At 34.6% G+C, this 19,725-nt stretch overlaps 2 protein-coding genes across 2 annotated transcripts; one reads left to right on the top strand and one right to left on the bottom strand.

The window, feature by feature from the left end:
* Positions 1–6,655: 6,655 nt before the first annotated feature.
* Positions 6,656–7,411, bottom strand: LOC139500325 (uncharacterized). The gene has a single exon (XM_071289066.1). The coding sequence runs from the start codon at positions 7,409–7,411 to the stop codon at positions 6,656–6,658; it is 756 nt and encodes a 251-aa protein (XP_071145167.1).
* A 6,755-nt stretch (positions 7,412–14,166) lies between these two features.
* Positions 14,167–19,235, top strand: LOC139500085 (integrase/recombinase xerD homolog). The gene is made up of 2 exons (XM_071288825.1): positions 14,167–15,112; positions 17,783–19,235. Exons 1-2 carry the CDS (start codon positions 14,738–14,740, stop codon positions 18,791–18,793), a joined length of 1,386 nt encoding a protein of 461 aa, XP_071144926.1. The 5' UTR covers positions 14,167–14,737; the 3' UTR covers positions 18,794–19,235.
* The last annotated feature ends 490 nt before the right edge of the window (positions 19,236–19,725 follow it).

Here is a 19,725-nt window from a genome sequence, read left to right as displayed (position 1 = left end):
TTGTGCTTCCCAACGACATGTCAACTTAGTTACCGAATGATGCATCCAAATAATGACTGCGCGATACATTCTCCGAAATTTTGCAATCCTTGGTCATAAACCACACCCTTTCGTAGTAAGACAAAAAATTCTATATATAAAGGTGTCGTCCTAAAGTTTAACAACAAACTGACTAGTGTAACTTAAGAAAATAAATTTAAAACTTTATAAAGTTTAGAGTTAAAGGTCCTCACACTAAAATTGTGATGGACACAAAGACCTTTAAACACAGGCCCTCTATTACTGATGCTGTACCCTTCCTACCTTTCTTTTAAATCTTCTGACACTTCTTAGTCATATACTTGTTTGAATCAAGTACAAACTGATATTATAATTTATGTTTCTCAATAAATCAATCAATACTACAAGGCATTGATGAACACATTTTATTAGATGTAGCTGCTTCATGTCCAGCGACAAATATATCAGTCACATTTCAAAAAGATAGTAACATATATGTGTTGCAAAACATTACTTTAGTTAATTAAAAACTCCAGTTAATAGATCATACAAAGCATTCAAGAAGAACTTTTAATCATCGATGAATCTGCTTCGTGTCCAGCGACAAATATATCAGTCATAATACAAGAAGATAGTATATGTATGTGTTGCAAAATATTGTTTTGGTCAATTTAAAAACCCTTCAACGGATTCTTGTTTACCAAACCAAATACGGTGTACGAAAGGTCTTAATAAACCCTGATTTATTTTATTGCTTTTTTGGTGTTTAATGCCACTTTCATCACTACTGGCTTTGTCATTGCAGACAGTTTTTTTTTTATCAGCAAAAAGAAAACACCTTAAAAAAAAACCAAACAAATGGTAGCATCAGCAAAGTGATTATGTCATTCATATATATGTGTAGTCGTTGTTGGGATGCTGTCTCATTGGGGGAATCTCGCATCACCTTTTCTCCGTTCAGCGTGCACATGTCGTTTGCATAATTTTGTCGCTAGTGTTATGTTGTGTGTTTGGCTGTTCGGGCCGTATGAGTGTTAGGCATATAAACGTGTGACTAGATGGAGAGAGCCATTTTTAATGATGCTAAAACGGAAGTGATGAACACAAATTACAGATTTGTATAAACGAAACGAATATAATAAAGTATAATCGTTACATCCTTCTTTCTTTAAGAAAAGCTAATTAATCAAATCAAAATGATATTTGCAAAATTAATGTCTATCAAAAGAATTTGTAATGACTAGTTAAAACTTTGACTAGAAAATTGTTAATCTCAAAATTAAAGACTTGACTAGAAAATTCACTTTAACAGTTCAACATTTTCATAAAATTTTAAACATTTATCCAGTATCAAAGTCATTGTACTTTTGTGGAAACTTCACTTGTCTTCCGGATCTGGTATTGGTAGATTGTGGATTTCTAATCGGCTGGACGAACGGATTACAATCAACATCGGGTTGACTGACACTAGGTTCCATAGATGGACTACGAGGCGGTGTCGCGGTTTGAGTATTGTCAATGTTTTGATTTGGTCTGTTATCTGTGCTAGGCGCGTTTTCTGGTATTCTATACAGATTTAAGTCAATATCATTCGGCCTCACGTAGTTGTCAGATTGTTTGTTTGTACCACTAGTTATACGTATGTCTCTCCTGTTTCGACGCAATTTCTGTCCTTGATCGGTGTTCACTTCATAAGATCTAATGTCCACTTTTCTCTTAATAATACCTTTTGTCCAAGTTTTAGTACGATCATTCGGTTTCGGAGAAATCCATACACGTTGTCCATTTTCTAACTCTTGTAAGTCTCTCGCGTTTCGGTCATAATATTGACACTGTTGATCTTTGTTTCTTTCAATTTCCTTTGATGCGAATAAAGGAATATGTGGTTTCAGGAGAGATGACGAAATTGGCAATCTCGTTTTCGTTTTTTCTACACATAAGTCGTTGGGATGGACTGCTAGACATTCCTTCGGTTGGTGTGTTACGGAAGTCTAGAATACTCAAGTAAATATCTTTATTGTCTTTTCGAGCACGTTTCATGAGTCTCTTTGCGGATTTCACTGCTTGCTCTGCTTTTCCGTTACTTTGCGGGTAGGTTGGAGAAGACGTTTTATGGTCGAATTCCCATTCGGTCGCGAATTTCACAAACTCGTTGCAACTAAATTGCGGTCCATAATCGGATATTACGGTGTCAGGTATGCCATACCTTGCGAATAAGGCTCGTAGTTTGCGAATGACGGTTTTCGGTTTTGTGCTTTCTAGAAAGTCAATTTCCCAAAAATTAGAAAAATAATCCACAGTCACAAGATAGTCCTTTCCTTCGAAACTACACAAATCGGTTCCAACTTTTGCCCACGGTCGGTCTGGGACTTCGTGCGGAATTAAAGTCTCTTTCTGCTGTTTATTCTCAAACATTTGACATGTTTCACACGATTGAATACACTGTGTAATGTCAGAATGCATACCGGGCCAATACAAGCATTCTTTTGCACGGCGTAAACTACCACCAATTCCAATATGAGACGAATGAATACGCTGCATCATGTCCATACGGAGAGTTCTCGGAATAATTGCTCTTTCGCCACGGAAAAGAATTCCATCTTGTACGGTTATTTCATCTCTGAAGTCGAAGTACGGTTTCGCAAGTGAGGGTGTGTCCTCGCGCTTAATCGGCCATCCATGTAATAAGGTAGTTTGCAGTACTTGCAAAGACTAGTCATCCTGTGAATGTAACTTAATGTCTTTCACTCTTGATTCGGTCATCGGCAAATATTTAACCATATTTATAATTTAAATCCTTTTCAAAGCTTGTTGTATCAGTCTCTTTTAGATACGCACGACTCAATGTATCGGCAATATACATTGTACTTCCGGGTTTATATCTGATATTGTAATTGTATTGCTGTATTCGGAGCAACATACGCTGTAGACGTCTCGGAGCGGCTAAAAGTGATTTCTTCACTATCGACTCGAGAGGTTTATGATCGCTGTCCACATTTACAATTCGTCCGTAGGTATACTGGTGAAATCGCTCTAGGCCAAATACTACGGTTAACATCTCTTTTTCAATTTGTGCGTAACGGGTCTCAACATCGGTAAGTGCTCTGCTTGCAAACGTTATCGGTTGTCCATTTTGCAATAAACTTGCTCCTAGTCCTGTTAACGAAGCGTCACATTGAAGCGTCAATTCTTCTTTCGGATCATATTATCTAAGAACTGGACTAGCGCATACTAGTTTCTTAATCTCGGATACCGCTCTATCATGTGCATCTAACCAGCACCATTCTGCATTTTGTACTGTCAGTTTTCGCAACGGCTCGCATAAATCGCTCAACTTTGGCAAGAACTTACTCAAATAGGTCACGAAACCTACAAATCTCTTGACGGCGGATACGTCGGTCGGAATAGGCATTTTCGTTACGGCTTTCACTTTGTCGGGATCGGCTCGACCTCCTGCATTTGTCAAAAGATGTCCTACGAATCTTACCTCGGTTTGCTTAAACTTTAATTTGTCACTATTCAGTTTGAGGTTCTTATCTCTGCATCGTTCCATCAGAGCTCTAAAATTGCGGTCATGGTCGCGAGAAGCTGCTTCATCGGTTTCGCCTTCACCGAAAATCAAAATATCATCATGAACGCAACGCACACCGTTTAATCCTTCCATATTCTGATTTTGACTACGTTGGAATTCTTCCGGCGCGGAATTAAGTCCGAAAGGCATTCTAAGCCATCGAAATCGTCCATGCGGTGTGTTAAATGTAGTTAACATTGAGCTATCATTGTCCAATTTCACATGCCAAAATCCATTACGCGCATCGGCAACGGAGAATATCCTAGCTTTATTCAAATCTGGCAATAACTCCTCTATAGTCGGCATCGGGTAGTGACTGCGCTTAATAGCCTTATTCAAATCACGCGGGTCAAGGCAAATTCTCAACTTGTTCGGTTTTTCAACGATCACTAGATTGTTCACCCACGGAGTTGGCTCAGTAACCGGCGTAATCATTTCTTTGTCGGTTAAACGTTCTAATTCAGTTTTCAGCTTATCGCGCAACGCGACAGGTATCTTGCGTGGTGGGTGCACCACTGGTCTAACGGTTTCATCTATTTCGAGACGATATGTTCCTGGTAAACAGCCTGTTCCGTCAAACACGTCCTTGTATTGCCTAAATACTGACTTTTCGGATAAACTTATCTCGTTGATATCTAACGCCTGTATATTGTCATAATTAATTGTTACTAAGTTCATGTGTTGAATAGTCTGATTACCCAAAATTGGTGTTGTGTTTTCCTTTACAACAATAAATGTTTCGGCGTAACTTTTGCCATTCTTAGCATTTACCAATTTTAATGTGGTCTTTCCAAGCGGTCTTATTTCAGAGTTGTCGTAAGTCGTTAAGACAGTACTAGATTTTACAATTTTACATTCTAGTACTTTCAGTTTGTTCATCGGAATAACATTACAACTTGCACCACTGTCAATTTGGAACTTTATTGGACGATCGTTCACATTCATCGTAGCATATACATGTTTTGTAGTAGGCAGGGCCGTAGCGTAATGGAGGCAAATGAGGCAAATGCCTCACTTTTGAAACGACTATCAAACTTTAGAAGTGTCATTTTTTTTAATTTCATGTATTTTACATTATCAATATGCGAGTTTCGAGTTTCAAACTATCTACCGGCACACTACATACAGTGTTTCCAATCTGCAGCAGCTATTTTGAATATTATTATTTTACCATAGCGGTGACGGTAAAACAAAATAAGTGTCCCGATTACAAATCAAAATACAAAAATTGAAACAAATCTTATTTATGTCGTTACAAAACTGGTTGAAGACGGGTTCTTTAAGAGAAAAAAAAAGTTGAAACACCCCCCAATAAGTATGCTGGCTTATAACTTTCTTGGTTTATTTTTGAATCTACCAATGTTTACACACTGAAAAACAAACATGCCGCAAATGCAAATCGATAAAATAATTCATTGACCAAAAAATATAAGGATTATTTATAATTGATTTAAACAAAATCATGAAGCGCCTTTTATATGGAAGTCTTTAACGTATAAAGCAATTCATGATTTTTATTTATCTTTAATAAAAGCAAGGATTTGTATTTCTATACAAATCCTTGATAAAAGTATGAACTATATTTTTGGTATTGTTTGAAAATATTTTTTTCGTGTTTCTTTTTTATTATTATTATTATTAGCATTGTTTGGTTGTATGCTAGCGTGTTCCATTGATTCTATTGTGGTAGGCCGTAGGTTCGAACCCCGAACGGTGGGTTAGACCAATGACTTAAAAATTGGTAGAATAATGTGTCCAAATAGGTGGACATGTCTTCCAGCGGAATGTTTACATGTTTACAGATAACTTGTGACATTAGAACGTCAAACATCTGGTTAAGTAACAATGTTGGTCTAGTCTTCTCTGTACATATTCTTATGGTTAATGATTATGTTTAATAAATGTATCTTAATTGATGCTTATAATATGTTCTGGTCTTTTAGAAGCTTATAACTTGCTGTTGGAGATAAATATATATATATATATCAGGGTTGGCAAAAACCCGGGTTTTATGAGTATTGCCCAGCCCAGTGGGAAATACTGGGAAAACCCGGGTTTTACTGGGTTTTAGTGAGTAATACTGGGCAATACTGGGTAATATAAAATATCTATCTGAATTTTAAAGAGGATTCAGTGATAAACAGAAATGTTATACATTTAATAAGATATTTATACCCTATTTTGTTTGTTTAGCATTTGTCTAGATTGGCAAACTGTAAATATAAAGCAAATAAATCATTTTATTTCAAATGAATATAGCTCCTATTAAGAATTAACAATTACATGTACTAAAGAAAAATCACATTTAAATAATGTATATGTACTGTCACTAATTAATAAGTAATTATTCAGATTAGAACACAGATTTGTTTATGTAACAATAATCAGTCCTTTCAATTTCATAATTGTTAATGGCATGACCCTGTAGGGTGTTTATTTAGCAATATGAATGTATAACAATTCACTTAAACACTGCAATAAAATGTATTTTTCAAAGTTTGGATTATTGAAACAATACTTGGTAATTAAAAGGTATCTTTAAATGTGCAAATCTTGTATTCTGCCTACATATAAAATTAATAGAGAAGAGAATGCAATTGAATTTTCTAGAAATGACTGTCAATGGTAACGTTATCTGTATAAAAAGTATATATTTAGCTGTTATACTATGAAACTATAACAAGTCTTTACTATTTTGTGTTAAAATAAGCTTAAAAAATCATATTGCCCAGTAATGCCCACTATTACCCATTTCTGGGAGTATTGCCCAGCCCGGGAAAACCCGGGTGGGTAATACTTTGCCAACCCTGATATATATACATCAGAACGTGTGTTGAAGCTTTTTAATAGTACGGGTTACAGGAGAATCGGAAAGTTTTGGTTTACCAACAGAGATTAACTTTAATATTGAAACTCGTTTTCTTACTTACTAGGCTAGCTAATAAAAAAAACGCATTTCTGTTATATTTTTTTTTTTATTATAGATATTAATGCTGAAATAAGCTTCTTCCGTTTCATGCATCCGAACCCCCCTAAAAAAAAGGGCCCAAAAATTTTTCGCCTCGCTCCGCTCGCCGAAATGCCTCACTTTAAAAAGACATGCGCTACGGCCTTGGTAGTGCCTGTTACAGTTTTAATAGTTTCATAATACTCATCAGAATCTTCATCATCATACATCAAGTTTACACGTTGGTTCCTTTGATTTCCACGACTTTTGTGCTGTTGCGGCTTGTTACGTCCACACACGGCTGCGAAATGATCTTTCTTGTTGCATTTACGACACGATTGTCCATAAGCAGGGCATTTCTGCTTACTTGGCTCATGCTTGCGTCCACAATAACGACAATCTATCTTAGACTTCGGTTTTTCATAGTTATTCTTATGTCTTGCACTTGCACCATGACTTGGCGACTTAACTGCATGCACCTCTGCTGGAGAATTTTCTATCTCTTTAATACGCTCCTTTGAAAATTCTGTAGCTCTACAGGTGTCTAAACAACCCTTCAGTGTCAATTTACTATCGCGTAATAATCGTTCACGTACCTGGGTGTCTTTTATTCCACACACTATCTGATCTCTTATAAGTGACTCCTCAAGCGCTCCATAGCCACAATGTGCTGCTATTAATTTCAGTTCTGTATAATATTTAGATACGGACTCACCACTCTGTTGTGTCCTAGAATTAAATTTATATCGCTCAACTGTCTCGTTTTTCAACGGATTGCAATAAGTGTCGAATTTCTGGAGCACAATATCAACTGTTCTATCGTTTTCAGTCTCAGCAAAAGTCAAAGTATCGTACACTTCTCGTCCTCTACTTCCGATCAAGTATTTAAACATTCTAACTTTGAATTTTCATCTTTACCGTCTAATGCTAGCTCGGCATACAGTGAGAATTCTTCTTTCCACTTTTTACATGTGTGTGCAAGATCGGTAACTTCAAAGTTCAGTTTGTCCGGCGTTTTCAGCTGATTTTCCATAATTTCGCTTCAAATCACTTCAAATATTCTCTAAAAGTTATTCAATCGAAAGCCTGAGTTCGTTTACATTTGCGCTGCCACCATGTTATGTTGTGTGTTTGGCTGTTCGGGCCGTATGAGTGGTAAGGCATATAAACGTGTGACTAGATGGGGGAGGGTCTAAAACGCGGAAGTGGAAAACGCGGAAGTGAAAAATTGGTGTATTATAATTAATATCTCTGGAACCGCTTAAGATAAATCAATAAATAAAAGTGATTCTGAAAGCTATTACAATGGGCTATAAGATTAAATTAAAAAAAAAAATATTTGAATATGCTTTTTTACCGAAAAGTTGACCGGAAGTGTTTCTTAGTGTGACTCTGACAACACATTTTTGAACAGTAAAACTTATATTCACGAAAAAGCATATAACCCGGTCAAAGTCTGTAAATTGATTCTTAAAGACATTTAAATGACAAATAATATGATATAAAGAAAAAAATAAATATATTACTATAAAAGGGCAAAAAGTTGACCGGAAGTCACCCTGGTATATAAATGATGAAGTCAAATTTTCAACTTTGAATTAAAATTCCAAAAAAAATAAAAATCCCGGTCAAAGTCTGTAAATTGATTCTTAAAGACATTTAAATGACAAATAATATGATATAAAGAAAAAAATAAATATATTACTATAAAAGGGCAAAAAGTTGACCGGAAGTCACCCTGGTATACCAATATTGAAGTGAAATTTTCAACTTTGAACTAAAATTCACAAAAATATAAAAAGCCCGGAACATGATTCTTAAAGACAATTTAATAATAAATGATTTGATATAAATAACAATAAAAATATATCAAACTAAAATCGCAGAAACTTGACCTTTGTCCTAGCTTGTGTTTTAATCTTGACCCCCTTTTATGAAAAAAAAAAAGGAAATAATGCCTAAAACTAGATATAAAATACTTGTCATTTTTATTTCATTATATCCAATTTCAAAAGTATTATAGCATACTAATCATTTCTGATATTTCATATTTTTCATTTAGATATTAACAACCCTCCTCCTTTTTCACCCGGGCTTGGGACCGGCGTTGGCGGAGTTATTGTTTTTTTGTTTGTTTTTTTTTCTTATTTTGTTTTATTATTTATTGATACACTACACTCTTTGACATTAATTTATCTCTTTATTATCTATTTTATGAAGGAAAAATAATGTTCAAATTAATTTCAAGAATAGGTATTGTGATTAATTTACATTTTTTTAAATTAACATTTTTAAAAATTTATTTCAAATTTATCAAAACTGTATATCGTGGCCTGTAAATTTCTTTGGACATCGGGTATTCTTATTATTAATTTTTTCTTGTCTTTACCATAGATTTGCGTTAACTGATATTCTAATGAAGTTGTTAAATTTAGTGATAAGCTGTCTAGAAGATAGATGTTTCCATCTCTAGTTTGAAGAGACAAAACCCAATGAGCGTTACCATTATGGTGTATTTGTACACTTGGTGACTCTTGTGATTGAAAACCTGTTTCACTTACCCATTTACCATCTACCTTAACAGGCGCTAAAGTTGTTTCCTGGAACCCATTTATTTCTGGAAACTCAAATTTCAGAAGATTTTGTGTCGAAATAATGATATCAGAACAAAGATACTTATTATTTAAAATATTTTGTTTGTGCTGTTGACTGCAATACCCTATCCACGGGAGATTTGATTGAGTTTTTGTTTTTTTAGTGGGGGTTTCCATTTCATCTAAGTTGATATCGTCTATCTTTCTTTTTTTCACAGGGAGTGATTTATTAATTTCGATCGAATTTTTTTTCTCATCTATAATTTGTGTTTCCCCCGCATCTTCTTCGATTACACTTAGTTCAAGTTTTTTTTTCGATTTAGGAGTTGAAAATTCGGTTGATATCTTAGGCGTTTTATTAGGTTTTATGCTACCATTCGTTGAAGGTGTTGTCATCAATTTTTGCTTCAAGGGAGTATTTATAGAAAATTGTGAATCTGGCGCAGGTTCGAATTCAATTCCATAATCATTTGCTCTTGGTTGTTTTCTTCCTGATTTTTTGTCAATTTTTTTCTTGCTATTTTTTGAAAGGGCCCTTAAACTAACGACATTATTTGTTTGTGTTGACTCTAACCCTATACTAATTTTTGCAGCCAAAATATGAAAACAAGTAGAAGAGGATTCACATTGACATGTTTCTTTTGGAAAAAGAGTTACACATCAGCTGGGGTGTCATTCCACAGGTTGTTGGCTCCGATGTGAAGTACAACAATCCTGTAGTCGGGAACCCTGTGCCCTATGACACCCCACATCTGTTCAATACGATACCCTGAAAAGGAAACAACATCTACATTAGACAATTTTAAATACTGATCAAAATATTTAACTTGAGAATGACCTGCAATCAAAACACGTTTAGCCATGACGTTGACGAATTAAGCACTAAGAAATATATGAAACAGTTTGAAAAAAAAGCACTAAAATTAAAATGAAAAGAGCACTGTGAAAATATATACACTATTATATACACAAAGTACAATAAATATTAAATTAAATTTGAAAATATCGAAATTTGAGATAGCACTAGTCTCTATAACTTTCAATAATAATTAACTGATGATGATGTGTGGGTGTTTAGAGTCCGACTATCCTGTCTGGATATCGCGGACTGTATCTACCTATTTTATAGACTGGAGTCTGTCGGTCTTTTTGCCTTCATTTTACTCCGACTGCGTTGGTCTTGCTGGTACGGAGTATCAGGACGTGCTGCTTGTATGGCTGATTGTATTGCCTCTTTGGATTGTTCGTTTAAGACGGGCGATGTGTGCGGTGGTGTGCGCAGTAGGTCTGGGTGGTCGATGTCAAACCCGTCTTCATAGTCGACCCTACTGCGCTTGCCTCTGTCATTGGTGGAGGTGTAATATACAAGGCGGTGGCAGGCCTTGTTGGGGTTGTAGGGACTGGTGACAATATCCCTATTGACTACAACCCCAACTGGTTCCCCTTTATACTTAGTTGGTGTTAGTACGTGTCCAACTACGCTGTCTCTTGCCTCTGTTTGTGTGTTGGTAGTTTGTTGGACTTGCTCAGCAGGTATCACGGCTGTTTTTGTTGCCTTCCACTGGTCAAAGCGCTTTGCGTCTCTTCTCCTGGTGGAGGGTGGCTTGCTCTTCAGGGCCGGCTTGGATTTACTAGAGGATGCCTCTGGTTCCTTAGCCTTGGTCTTGGTCCACGTCAGTTGTACTGACACCTGGTCAGAACTTGCCGAGAACTTCCAGGCAGGTTCTTTTCCAGTCAACTTCATGGCAGCTAACAAAGCGCTCAAGTCATCGGGAATTTCCATGATGATTTGTCCAAAAAGTGAGTAGTGTTAATTAAGCAGTGATCAGTACGGGTACTTCAAATAATTAACTGTAAATTTTATGGTTCATATATATACACAAGTTGACACGTGCTCAATTGTCACAACATAATTATCATGCTAATAAACACACGCCGATATTCCTTTTATGTGACACGTGCTCACTTGGGACAACATAATTAGTCCACAAGCCGACATTCCTTATATACTATGATGCGAGCGAAAAAAACTAATTATTAATCAATTAATATAATTCATACTTTAATAATGCAATCAAACATAAATAAATTAGAATAATTAATAATCATTACCTGATATGATATAGTGTATAAGGTTGATTAAAAAATCTTTATATACAATTTAATATTTAGGAATAGATTCAAAAGCATTAAACAGACTGTCAGTTAAGACTTTACTATCTTATTTTAATATTTTCCTCATTAATTTTATTACATATTATTTAGATATTTGATATCTATTTTTTTTTTTTTAATAAATTCTAGCTTTAGTTCAGTCCCATTTTAGTATTTTTACGCAAATTTTAGTTTGAAGTTTTTTACTTATTCTTTTACACACAAGATAGGGTTCTGGGCAACATTTTTTTCTTCTATTTGAGGTATGTATTTATATATTTCTATATCATATTAATTGTCAATAAATTGTCTTTCTGAATAATTTTCAGGATTTTGACCAGTCTTTTTATATTTATGTGAATTTTAGTATCAAAGTGTAAATTTCCCTTCATCATTTGTATATAAGGGTGACTTCCGGTCAACATTTTTACCATTTATAGTAATGTCAATATATTTTTCTTTATATCATATTAATTGTTATTGAATTGTCTTTAAGAATCATGTTCTGGATTTTGACCGGGCTTTTTATATTTTTGTGAATTTTAGTTCAAAGATGAAAATTTCACTTCAATATTGGTATACCAGGGTGACTTCCGGTCAACTTTTTGCCCTTTTATAGTAATATATTTATTTTTTTCTTTATATCATATTATTTGTCATTTAAATGTCTTTAAGAATCAATTTACAGACTTTGACCGGGATTTTTATTTTTTTTGGAATTTTAGTTCAAAGTTGAAAATTTGACTTCATCATTTATATACCAGGGTGACTTCCGGTCAACTTTTTGCCCTTTTATAGTAATATATTTATTTTTTTCTTTATATCATATTATTTGTCATTTAAATGTCTTTAAGAATCAATTTACAGACTTTGACCGGGTTATATGCTTTTTTCGTGAATATAAGTTTCAATGTTCAAAAATGTGTTGCCAGAGTCACACTAAGAAACACTTCCGGTCAACTTTTCGGTAAAAAAGCATATTCAAATATTTTTTTTTTTAATTTAATCTTATAGCCTATTATAATAGCTTTCAGAATCACTTTTATTTATTGATTTAGCTTAAGCGGTTCCAGAGATATTAGTTATAATACACCAATTTTTCACTTCCGCGTTTTCCACTTCCGCGTTTTAGACCTTCCCGATGGAGAGAGCCATTTTTAATGATGCTAAAACGGAAGGGGTTACACTAATGACTGGACCGAATGACAGGACCGAATGACAGGACCAAATGAAAAATGCTAATAACTTTTTCATTTCTCAAAGGATTGATCTCAAATTTGAAATATAATAAGATTTCATCATTTGATAAATAGATTTAAGAAGAAAAAAAGAATTTTTTTTTTAAGAAACTTTAGAAAACGTGACATGACCAACTCTGATAATGACAGGACCAACATCGAGAATGACAGGACCAAATCTAATTGCTAATAACTTTTTTGTTTTTCAAAGGAATTATTTCAGATTTGAAATATGAAATGGTATGTCATATTTTGAAACCAAAATGTTATAAAAAATATAGATTTATTTTTAAAAACTTTCGAAAACGTGACATGACCATCGCTGACTGACATGACCAACCTCGACAATGACAGGACCAGATGAAATTACAGATTTGTATTAACGAAACGAATATAATAAAGTATAATCGTTACAGCTAGGTTGCTGTCTCATTGACGTTTACCCCACAATCTGTTTGTTGCACACTATATATTTGCAAACATGCTGTTAATGATGTTATTTCATATATAATAAAGTGAGAAAATGCAGAAGAGAAGACCAAAGGACTTAATAGAAGAAAACAAAGGATATTTTTCTTTCTTCAAAAACGACCTGTTTGGTCACTCGTATATTGGTTGTCTATAAATATAGTTCCTGACAGTTTTATGAATGTAACCTATAAGTACTGTGTCTTTTGTGGGGAACATGTATAGTTAATTAACATTATAAGTTATGTTATTTGTTTGATAGTGATATACATGTATCATTATTTCTTGAAATTTGAACTTTTTCGGATTGCATTGTGGGATGAAGTGTCAAAAATGTATGAAAGGCAACTCTGTCTACTTAATCAGCGTAAAAATCGTTGTTTTAAAAGTGCGACTTTTCCCATGTGTCTAATGACTTTATATTTCATGTCATTAAACAGTTCATAATAAGTAAGCACACGAGTTTGTGTTAAGATGTACTACAGATTTCAACTTTTGTTTTATTGAGTAACCGTAAATCTTAAAAAAAATGTGTGTTTGCCAAAAAAAAAAAAAAAAAAAAAAATATGTCTTCACTGGGAACTCCAGAGCTGAAACGTACAGACTTCAGTTTAGCAGGGACGTAACTCTATTGCCATTTTGCGCATAGAATCTTTACAGACACAGTCAGTGTAGCACAATTGTGCTTCCCAACGACATGTCTACTTAGTTACCGAATGATGCATCCAAATAATGACTGCGCGATACATTCTCCGAAACTTTGCAATCCTTGGTCATAAACCACACCCTTTCGTAGTAAGACAAAAAATTCTATATATAAAGGTGTCGTCCTAAAGTTTAACAACAAACTGACTAGTGTAACTTAAGAAAATAAAGTTAAAACTTTATAAAGTTTAGACTTAAAGTTCTCCACACTAAAATTGTGATGGACACAAAGACCTTTAAACACAGGCCCTCTATTACTGATGCTGTACCCTTCCTACCTTTCTTTTAAATCTTCTGACACTTCTTAGTCATATACTTGTTTGTATCAAGTACAAACTGATATTATAATTTATGTTTCTCAATAAATCAATCAATACTATACAAGGCATTGATGAACACATTGTATTAGATGTAGCGGCTTCATGTCCAGCGACAAATATATCAGTCACATTTCAAAAAGATAGTAACATATATGTGTTGCAAAACATTAATAAAATTTAGTTCGTCGTACGTAAGTAGTTCATGAATATTCATGACATGTGACCATTTGTCCGCACTTAAAACCCGTGCGGTCACTTTTCTGACCATCGACTCTCGCTATAGCCTAAAGTAGACACGTGTATTATGTCCGAAGAAGAAATTTCTGCCGTGGAGCCAATGGACGAAAGTCAACTCTTAAAAGACGACGAAAGTGATCTTACTACAGCTGATGCAGTTTCCTTATTTAACAGTTCTTTAAATAAGGCACTTCAGAGACAGAAAAGTGAGATTTTGTCGGAGTTTAAAAAGACCCAAGTAAGCTCTGTCAATACAAACACACACACGTTAGTCAGTGGTCAACCCTCTACAATTGCTTCCCAGTCTCCGTCATTTGAATTCAGACAGGAAGGGATTAAAATACAGTTTAATTTTAACACCGACCGTATTTCTTCATTAAGAAGAATTGAACATTTGCTAACTTCCGAGTCACTTGACCAAACTCTTGACCTACAGTCTATTGTTAAATCTGAGCTTGACACTTTGAACCAGCGAATCAAAATTCTGAAAATCGCTGATCGCCATGGGTGGGATACCGTCCACGAATATCTGGACGATCCTCTTGCTGACAATGTTGAAGATGCTTCAAAGTTACGCACTGCCGTTTTCAGAGCTAACCGTAAACGTACAGCTAACAAGCCTTACAGCAGAGGTGGTGGCAGAGGAGGTTTCAATGCTAGAGAATTTTTTCGTGGCTTCAGCAAAGAATCTGGACCCAGAAATGACAACTACAGTCAACAAAACAACTCCCAGCAGCAGTACAACGACGGACTGTGCTTTTACTGCAAAAGACCAGGACACACTGCCCGTTTCTGTCCCTTCAAAGCACGTGCCTTCAGTAGTTCCAAGTCAGCACCAGCCACTATTACAAGTGCTCCATCCCTGTCTTAATGAAAAAGTTGAGTATGATATAGAATTTGATAGTTATGAATATACTGATGGAAATAAGACTGTAAAAAATCGATTAAAAGATCACTTTCAGTTTTGGGAAGATAGTTTAAAACCCTCTGAATTAGTTTTAAGCACTGTAAAATTTGGTTACGTTATTCCTTTTATGCAAGAACCTCCATCAGTTTATTTGAATAATAACAGATCAGCATTTAATAATTCCTCATTTGTTTTGAAAGCTATTACAGAATTAAAACTGAATGGTTGTATTACTGAAGTTTCAAATAAACCTTATGTAATAAATCCTCTAACTGTAGCCATCAGTGATTCGAAGAAAGAGAGATTAGTTTTAGATCTGAGACATGTTAACAAATATGTACAAAAACAGAAAATAAAATTTGAAGGGGTAAAAGAGGCCAAGCAATACGCAAAAAAGGGTTTTTTCATGCTTAAGTTCGATTTACGTCATGGTTATCATCATATTAATATACATCCAGAACATCAGAAATTTCTAGGTTTTTCCTGGGTAATGGATGGACAAGAAAGATATTTTATTTTCTCAGTTTTACCTTTTGGGCTAACTTCAGCTGGACATATTTTTACTAAAGTTGTTCGTACATTAGTTAACTTTTGGAGATCACAAAGTTTCCCGATTATTGTGTATTTGGACGACGGATGGGCTTGTGACATTAGGGAAAGATGTGTACGCATGTCCAAATCTGTTTTACATACTTTATTGAAATCTGGGTTTTTACCAAATTTTGAGAAATCAATTTTTTCACCAGTGCAAAAATTAGACTGGTTAGGTTTTTCATGGAATCTGGTATCTGGTGTCATTGAAGTTCCCAGAAAGAAAATTGAAAAAATACAGTTAAAAATTGAAAAAATTCTTTCAGATAATCGTTCAACTGCTAGAAACTTGGCATGTGTTCTTGGGAAAATCATATCTTTGATCCCAGCTTTTGGTCAGATTTGCCAATTGATGACACGTAATTTATGCATGTCTGTTTGCCAGAGAAATACTTGGGACTCATATTTTGAAATTTCCACCCAAGTCAAAACCGAACTTGAGTTTTGGAAAAGTAATTGTAAATCTATACCTAATTTATTGGTATGTCCAATACACAAAATTCCAGAACGTATTATTTTTTCCGACGCCAGTATGTATGCTGGAGCAGGTTTTGTCGATGGTAATGTTTTACAAATTGCTCATTATATGTTTAACGAACAAGAAAGACTTAAGAGCTCCACATGGAGAGAGTTGAAATCTGTCGAGTTTATATTAGAAAGTATGTTTGCACAGTTAGCAGGAAAACTTGTAAAAATTTATACTGACAATCAAAATGTCGTGCATATTTGTCGAGTTGGCAGCATGAAGCCTGATTTACATGAACTTGCTATGAATATTTATACAACTTGCATAGTTAATAGTATTACGATTGAGGTTGAGTGGATCCCTCGATCCGAAAATGTACAAGCAGATTACTTAAGTAGAATTTTTGATTTTGATGATTGGGCTGTGGACGACAGCGTTTTTCTTATGTTTAATAACAGATGGGGGAAATTTACGTTTGACAGATTCGCAGACGATAAAAATCACAAAATTGCACGGTTTAATTCAAAGTTTTGGGTTCCAGGGACTACAGGAGTCGACGCTTTCGCTTTCGACTGGTCAGGAGAAAACAACTGGATTGTGCCTCCAGTCTGCTTAGTTTGCCGAGTTTTAAATCATATGTTAACTTGTCGTGCAAAAGGTGTATTGGTAGTTCCTAAATGGAAGTCTGCTCTATTTTGGCCTATGGTTTGGAACAACACAGAAAATAAATTTAACGATTTTATCACAGATGTTGTTGAATTTGATCGTCCTAAACATTTCTTTTTATCTGGTTCAGACAGAGACAGTGTTTTTGCTAAATCCCCATTCATCAGTAGCGTCCTTGTTTTTAAACTTGATTGTTCATCGTAGGAGGTCACATTCCTTTGTACGGTTCAATGCACAATTTTACTATCGGGTGTAAATTTTTACTACACGGTAAAATACACGTACACAAAATAGGTAATTACTACGGAATGTACCCACACGCTTACATATGTATACATTATTAGTTCAGAGTATATTAGCTTTAAAGAATTAAGATGCACCTTGTGCGGTTATAATTTGAGAAGCACCTTGTGCAGTATATAATTTAGATGCACCTTGTGCAGTATATAATTTAGATGCACCTTGTGCAGTTTATTTTTGAGATGCACCTTGTGCAGTATATCATTGAGAAGCACTTTGTGCAGTTTATAATTGAGATGCACCTTGTGCAATTTATAATTGAGATGCACCTTGTGCAGTTTGTAATTGCAAAGCACCTTGTGCAATATATAATTGCGAAGCACCTTGTGCAGTTTATAATTGAGAGGCACCTTGTGCGGTATAAAATAACAAAGCACCTTGTGCAGTTTAAATGCAAAAATGCACCTTGTGCAGACTTTAATTGAGAATTACATTGTGCGGTTACAGTACAAAAAGATTTAAGATAAGAAATGCACCGTATGCGCTTTAAAATATGAAATATGCACCTTGTACAGGTGTTTAAGATGCACTTTGCATGATTGTTCTGTTAAAGTGATATATTTATATTTAGCATTAAGCTCAGTTGTACTTAGTTTTATTTATGTTTCATTATTACAGGACAGTGCAACATGGAGGGAAATTTCTCAGTTTGCGAATTCGAATCAACAGTTTACCGGATGTGAAAAAAGCATTTTCAATATTGTGAGAAGCAGTAAAGCAATTTCTACAAATAAAAAGTATGATGTGTATTTCAAAAAATTTAAAGAATGGTGTATTACACATAAAGTTATTCCGTTACCTGCAAGTGTATCATCCGTTGCAGTTTATATTAGTGGCCTTGTGCAGCAATCCGTATCTGAGTCAGTTTTATTAGCTCATTTTTATAGCATAAAGTGGTATCATGATTTCAATTTAGTGTGCAATCCGTGTAAAGACAAGCTTATTCAGATGATGATTGAAGGAGCTAAGAGAATTTTAAGTAAACCAGTATTGAAAAAAGAGCCAATTACAGCAGATCATTTACAGAAGATAGTGGACAAAATTGGTAGTGATCGTGCTCATTTGCCGAATGTTAGAATTTGTGCTATGATGTTAGTTGGTTATGCAGGATTTTTACGCTACAGTGAGATAGCTAATTTAAAAATGTGTAACATAAAATTTTTTGACACTTATGTTTCTTTGAATATTGAAACTGGGAAAACTGATGTATATAGAAGGGGTAATAATGTTATAATTTCTAAAACAAATTTGCCTACTTGTCCAGTAGTTTGGTTATTGACATACATTAATTTAGCTAAATTGGCTTTGGATTCTAATCAATATGTGTTTCGTTCAGTTAGATTTTTTAAGTCAGTAAATTCTTATAAGTTAGCAGAGGTTAATCGTCCTTTATCTTATACTAGAGCTAGGGAATTACTTTTGGGCACATTAACTGCGATCGGTCTTGATTGTAAACTTTTTTGTCTTCATAGTTTGCGCAGTGGTGGTGCAACTGCTGCTGCAAGAAATGACGTTCCTGATCGTTTAATCAAAGAGCATGGAAGGTGGCGTACCGATTTTGCTAAAGATGGTTATATCAAAGATTCTGTTAAAAAGCAACTAACGGTTTCGTCAAATCTTGGTATATAACAGGTTATAGATATTTAACCATTTTGGTGATATTATTCGGCTCAATTATGCTATGAATTTACTATTTTTTCCCTTTGTCTCGAGGTTATAGCGAGTAGCACACCTACTTTATGTCGTTTGTTCTTTGTTAAGGCCATAGAATATTAATTACTTTATATTCGGACGAACGTAGTGAGGGAGAATATAAATAAAATTTAGTTCGTCGTACGTAAGTAGTTCATGAATATTCATGACATGTGACCATTTGTCCGCACTTAAAACCCGTGCGGTCACTTTTCTGACCATCGACTCTCGCTATAGCCTAAAGTAGACACGTGTATTCACGGTTGATTTAATGTGAATTTGTAATTGGAATTATGATATTATTGTTGTTATGTTTGTATGTGGTACATACATTGTTGTATTATATAGAATTAAAGGTTATAGCGAGTAGCACACCTACTTTATGTCGTTTGTTCTTTGTTAAGGCCATAGAATATTAATTACTTTATATTCGGACGAACGTAGTGAGGGAGAATATAACTTTAGTTAATTAAAAACTCCAGTTAATAGATCATACAAAGAATTCAAGAAGAACTTTTAATCATCGATGAATCTGCTTCGTGTCCAGCGACAAATATATCAGTCATAATACAAGAAGATAGTATATGTATGTGTTGCAAAATATTGTTTTAGTCAATTTAAAAACCCTTCAACGGATTCTTGTTTACCAAACCAAATACGGTGTACGAAAGGTCTTAATAAACCCTGATTTATTTTATTGCTTTTTTGCTGTTTAATGCCACTTTCATCACTACTGGCTTTGTCATTGCAGACAGTTTTTTTTATCAGCAAAAAGAAAACAGCTTAAAAAAAGCCCAAACAAATGGTAGCATCAGCAAAGTGATTATGTCATTCATATATATATGTGTAGTCGTTGTTGGGATGCTGTC

The sequence above is a fragment of the Mytilus edulis genome, chromosome 13, assembly GCF_963676685.1.
Source record: "Mytilus edulis chromosome 13, xbMytEdul2.2, whole genome shotgun sequence".
Lineage (NCBI taxonomy): Eukaryota > Metazoa > Mollusca > Bivalvia > Mytilida > Mytilidae > Mytilus > Mytilus edulis.
The sequence above is the reverse complement of the archived record's forward strand: the minus strand, read 5'-3'. Positions and strand labels throughout refer to the sequence as shown.

Coding starts and splice junctions, on each gene's coding strand:
- LOC139500085 (XM_071288825.1), top strand. CDS start 14,738: ATGGGTGGGATACCGTCCACGAATATCTGGACGATCCTCTTGCTGACA. Junction 15,113..17,782: donor ATCCCTGTCTTAATGAAAAA/GTTGAGTATGAT, acceptor TCATTATTACAG/GACAGTGCAACATGGAGGGA.
- LOC139500325 (XM_071289066.1), bottom strand. CDS start 7,411: ATGTTTAAATACTTGATCGGAAGTAGAGGACGAGAAGTGTACGATACT.